Source organism: Stigmatopora argus, chromosome 12, assembly GCF_051989625.1.
Source record: "Stigmatopora argus isolate UIUO_Sarg chromosome 12, RoL_Sarg_1.0, whole genome shotgun sequence".
Classification (NCBI taxonomy): Eukaryota; Metazoa; Chordata; class Actinopteri; order Syngnathiformes; family Syngnathidae; genus Stigmatopora; species Stigmatopora argus.
This window is the reverse complement of record NC_135398.1, coordinates 8,483,318-8,488,532: the sequence shown is the minus strand read 5'-3', so window position 1 is coordinate 8,488,532 and position 5,215 is coordinate 8,483,318. Positions and strand designations below refer to the sequence as shown.

The window sequence follows — 5,215 nt, the reverse complement described above, 5'->3', positions numbered from 1 at the left end:
AGTCAAGTCACCTTTTTAAAGCAACTGGTCTTTAAGAATAAGAGATGATTGTTGAATATGACCATAGACGTAATTGTAGGGGGGAAGGGGTTTTATGTCCCTTGCAGCCCCCCCCCCCCTAAAACAATGTTATGTTTTATGAAACAGAGATGCTTAAGGCTTTAAGACCAAAGAAAAATGGCCACTAAAGCCTGTTTTAAGCTTACATATGAAATGTACAGAAATGTTCTGTTGAATTGTTTTTATTTTTTTATTTTTGTGTGATGCATCTTTTCGTTTGAATCACAAAGAATTAAATATTTTTTTTGCAGAATCTAATTTGGATATTGTATAACGTGCTGGGTCTGTTGAGTTCATTGCCTTACAATAAAGCCTATCTATACTCTTCATGTTCCTTTATTATTCCAAAACTGATGAAAGAAAAACAACCTTTCCTTTCATCATAATTAATATCACACACAATCAAGACATTTCAACTCACACACAGTGTAATTATGCAATGATTTCATTTCTCACTGGAACAGTCCAACTTTGCTGCCAGCTATATGGCCATTAACTGGATACCTTTCTCTGTTCTTGACAGTCAGTGAATTAATAATACAGTAACACATACAATTAATACAATTAGAGAGTACTTGTGTGTGTGTGTGTGTGCGTATGTTTCATAATTTCTATGCTTTATCGATTTTATCTACAACCTGCACAAGGGACTAAAGATGGAAAATAGCCTTTGGCTATAATCTTACATATTTACATATATATGTTCATTAATATGAATACGTATGTTCATTAAAATGTAGTGTCCATTTATTAAATAAATCAAACTCAAATGAAAATGAGATATAAACCAAGCCTGTCTGTCACCCTATTGTAAACTGCAAATCGTCATCACTGTCTTCTACCTCGTACTCCTCTTCTACTTCTCGCGATGCCCTATCTTTCTCACTGGTTTGGATGTAATTATCTTCAATGAAGCCATCGTCATCTTCTTCCGGTGTGAGCACCGTGTTCCTCATCACTCCGACTCCACCTGAGACGCTGCAAGGAAAAGACGTCTCGTCTCGTCCGTAGTTGCTAATGCCATCTGCCTCCTGCAGCAAGGAGTGCCTGTAGCTGGCCAGAAAGCGATGGAAGACACGAAACTTGACGGCCATCACGACGACCAGCGAGACCGTCAGCGCCATGCCCAGTCCGGCGGCCAGGTAAGACCATTCCGTTGTCTTGTGTTGGCTGTTGTCTTCCGGGGTGAGACCTGGGCAAAGAGTGGAGAATTGTGTTTGCAGTCCTGCATCTTTTTATTGCTGCATACCTTACATGTTTTTATTGGAAAAATGTAAGGTATAAGGCAATAAAAATATGCAGGACTGCAGACACAATTCTGGTAAAGAGAGCTCAAAGTTTGGAAACATATCTTGTAAAAGATGTTTAATGACTTGCCTCGAGTGTCGCTGCCGTTGCTCTCCGGAGTGCCACTGTCCTCTGTAAGAAGATGTCTTTGAGAGACGTGTAAAGGTGCACTATGTGCTTTTCTGATCAAGCTTTCGTAAAAGGCCAGACACACGATAATGCTGCAGATCCACTGGAACATTTCGTAAGCCTGTGAGCACACCTAAGCGAACAAAACAACATTTGGGCCTGTAGATAATAGAATTTCCTTTCAATTTCGTTTCTGCTCGGTCTATTGAAACTCCAAAATAACTCTCTACCCAAAAAATTAATTGAGGTACGCGTTATTCCTTTCCTAATGGAAATGTTGTTTTCCCCCCACTTTCTGCCAAAGCCAATTTACTTAGAATAATTATTTTGCATCGTATTTTGTGTTTTATTCGTTTTTCTAATGGCCCGATGGAAGAGTGGTTAGCACGTTCACCTCACAGTGGGTTGTTTGGAGTTTGAAGGCTCTCCCTGGGCCTGCAGACCTCTGATCTATTTTCCCAACCACACATTAAACAAACATAAAACCATCAAGCAGCAACAACCTACCTGTAATTTGTGGCGTTTAAATGTAATTCCTGTTCGGAGTTCTCAAAGTGTTTTCTTCCACTCCTGTTTCACCTTCTGGAACAAAGAATCTTGGTGGGCAAAGGTTGCAGGAAATGCTTTAATGGCAACAATTCCTCACCATGCGCATAAGTCACAGGTGTTAATGAATAACTTGCTTTGGTATTGTTTTGCTATTTGTTAACACCCTTTTTGCTTTTTGTGTGATTCAGGCTAAACCAAAGTTGAATCAAAGAGTCAAACATAATTGACACACAGTGTTGAAATATAATGCATTTTTGTCTTCACGAGATACATAGTTTGACACTAAGACAAAAGACATCAGTCAATTTTCAATTCAAATATATTTTAAGTGAGAAAAAATGTAAATATCAACCTAAACAAGGGAATTCATTTAAAAGTAAAACATTTTCCATCGGGACTCTACAAAAAGATTTTGTTATTCCTCATTCTCTGCTTTTGATGGATATATACTATACTTCAAATTTCAAGCTTTAATAAAATTTTCCATTTTAGTTCAGAGTTTTGGGGGAAAAACTGTCACATTTTCAATAAACCAGCCCATGTAAGTTCTCCCCGGGCTTGTGTGGCTATTCCTTGCACATCTCAAAAACATGCATGGGAGGCTGATTGAATACTCTAAATTGCCCCTAGGTATGAGTTTGAGCGTAAATGTTTGTTTGTCTCCTTGTGCCCTGCGATTGGCTGATAACCAATTCAGGCCTACTTCCCATAGTTGGTCGGAATAGGCTCCAGCACCTCCCGCGGCTCTTTTAGGAGAAGAGGTACAGAGTATGAAAGAATGAATTTTAGATCAAACTGATTCTGCTGGTGGCAGTGTCCCTCCCAAGATGGTTCATCTGTCTTCCTGTGACAGAAAACACACGGACATCCGTTCTCCCTCGGCCAATAGCTCTCATCCGAGTCATCCTGGTGCGCTCCTGTCTTCTCTTGAGATAGACCAGCAGACTGTATCCCACTACAGCCAGAGTCATGCCAAGACCCGCGGCTATCAGCATCGAACCAAACACCGACACATCCCTGCCACCGACCGTTGTCACGCAAAGTAAAATGCTCCCACACAGTATTACCGCCAAACCCACAAGCAGGATGAGCGGCGGGTCCGCCCGTCCGCCGCTCCTCAGCAGCTCGATCCCACGCCGGCTGTGCACGCAGTTCATATCCTGTATGGCGGAGCTGAGAAGCTGCTTGAGAAGAACTGCCAGGGAGAGGAGACAGAGCGCCGTGCCCACTCCGAGACGCCACTCGCCGGGCACGTCGGTGCTCGTGTTGGACAGGAAGCCGACGCCACTGAGCCCCAGACCTAACACGAGGGCGAGGGAAGCGCAGTAGCACACGAGGGACCGACGGGGCTCTCTGAACCACCAAAGTTCAACCTGCTCTTCCAGAGAACGTCTCTGGAGTAGTTCCAGGTAAACGCTTGGAAGCTGGTGAAAAGTTTGACGAGGCGGGTAGAAGGCCCGCGCTTCGGACATACCGCTGGCGCTTGGCCCAAAGGCCACAGAGCTCATATAGTTGAAGAAATCAACAGAAAATCAGCGAGGAATCTCAGCATCCATCCACCTGCATTCCGTCCTCTATTACCGGTTGGAGGGTTGATCGATAATCTCCTTGCCAGCCTATACATTTCGGTTGCTGCGGCAACAGCTTAAGTCAAAGTGTTCCAGCTGGTTCTGGATGACTAATAAATTGAGTCCGTTGCTGGATTTCGAGTTCTCATAGCAACGGAAATAAAACAATTACTGGACGGTCGTTGTGACATTGTGGTCAGCGCCCCCCTCATCAGACTGGTGAGACCCGCCCAGATTGGACACTAACCCAGTGCCAGGCGGGCAAAAAGATGAGTCACAAATATATAGCGTTAGATCATAGTTTGAAGATGGCTAAACAATAACCCCACACAAGAGAAGGACGCTGACTGATGAGCACAATGACTGTGCTGCCCAAGGTGGCGTGTGTCGTTTGTGTTTGGTGTGAGAGGGCGAGGGTTCCAAGTGATGTCAGAGTGTCACATAATAGCGTTTCTGTGGAAAAAAAGATGGCGTCACAATAGCACAGATGGACTTGAGCGCTTGGATCGAGTGGATGTTACGGCCCTTACATAAAACTATCATTTTTTCCCAAGTACTCATCTCATCTTATCTCATTTTCTGAACTGCTTTATCCTCACTAGGGTCGTGGGGGCTGCTGGAGCCTATCCCAGCTGACCTCGGGCCTGGGGAGAACATGCAAACTCCACACAAGTTGACTGACCTAGATTTGAACCCGGGTCCCCTACTGTGAGGCCGACGCGCTAACCACTCAGCTGCCGAGCTGCCTTTTTAAAAAGTATACGTATGTTAGAAATGAGCGGTTTGGTGGACAGTGGTTAGCATGTCAGCTTCAGAGTTGTGGGGTCAAGGGTTCAATCCCAGGTCGGTCATCACTGTGTGGAGTTGGCATGTTCTCCCTGGGCTTGCGTGGGTTTTCTCCGGATACTCCGGTTTCCACGATGACAACTAAAGGAAACAGTCCAAAAACAAAACACAAAGAGTAGAAAATCAGGAAACACAAGACCAGTTCTGTTCAATATTCCATATTAGTCCTTTATTTACTGTAAATGGCATGAAAAGTTGTCATATAATTGTCTGACCATTTGTCAGTATTTCTCGACTATTATCATCTGAAGTTTTTTTTATTTACTTTTTTTTTGCTGATGGCTTTGGCAGATGAGTAGGGCCGAGTCTCACTCAACCTGCTCTGCTTAGCTGTGAAGGATTGATAAACTGTTAAAAATATAGAAATGTGGAACTAAGCCCAGTAGATGGCAGTGTCTCTTTTGATTGAGCAGAGCATAGTTTCTCAAAATATATCAATTATACTCTAAATCAGATGTTTAAAAGCAGCTTACACAAAAAAATAGATCATAATAATCACCAAAGGGTTAATAAAAAATAAAAACAATAACATATGCTTAGAGAACGCACAAATCAATAATAAAAATCAATCAATCAATAATGACAATTCCTAAGTATACAATGATAAATATTACACAGTCCTCGTATGGGTGTCTAACAAAGTGACTGGTGGCAATCAAAACATGAAGAAAGTACACAATTTTAGAATTAAACTTTAGAATTATATCAAAACCCTGTATATTGATTGTACGTTGACTGCGACTTGCACATTGTTTGCTCAAGTTCTTGTTTTTTTT

The 5,215-nt window shown here is 42.5% G+C and overlaps 1 protein-coding gene across 1 annotated transcript; it reads right to left on the bottom strand.

Moving 5' to 3' along the window:
- Nucleotides 1-2,421: 2,421 nt before the first annotated feature.
- Nucleotides 2,422-3,789, bottom strand: LOC144085614 (transmembrane protein 125-like). The gene has a single exon (XM_077615076.1). The coding sequence runs from the start codon at nucleotides 3,531-3,533 to the stop codon at nucleotides 2,811-2,813; it is 723 nt and encodes a 240-aa protein (XP_077471202.1). The 5' UTR covers nucleotides 3,534-3,789; the 3' UTR covers nucleotides 2,422-2,810.
- Nucleotides 3,790-5,215: the final 1,426 nt, after the last annotated feature.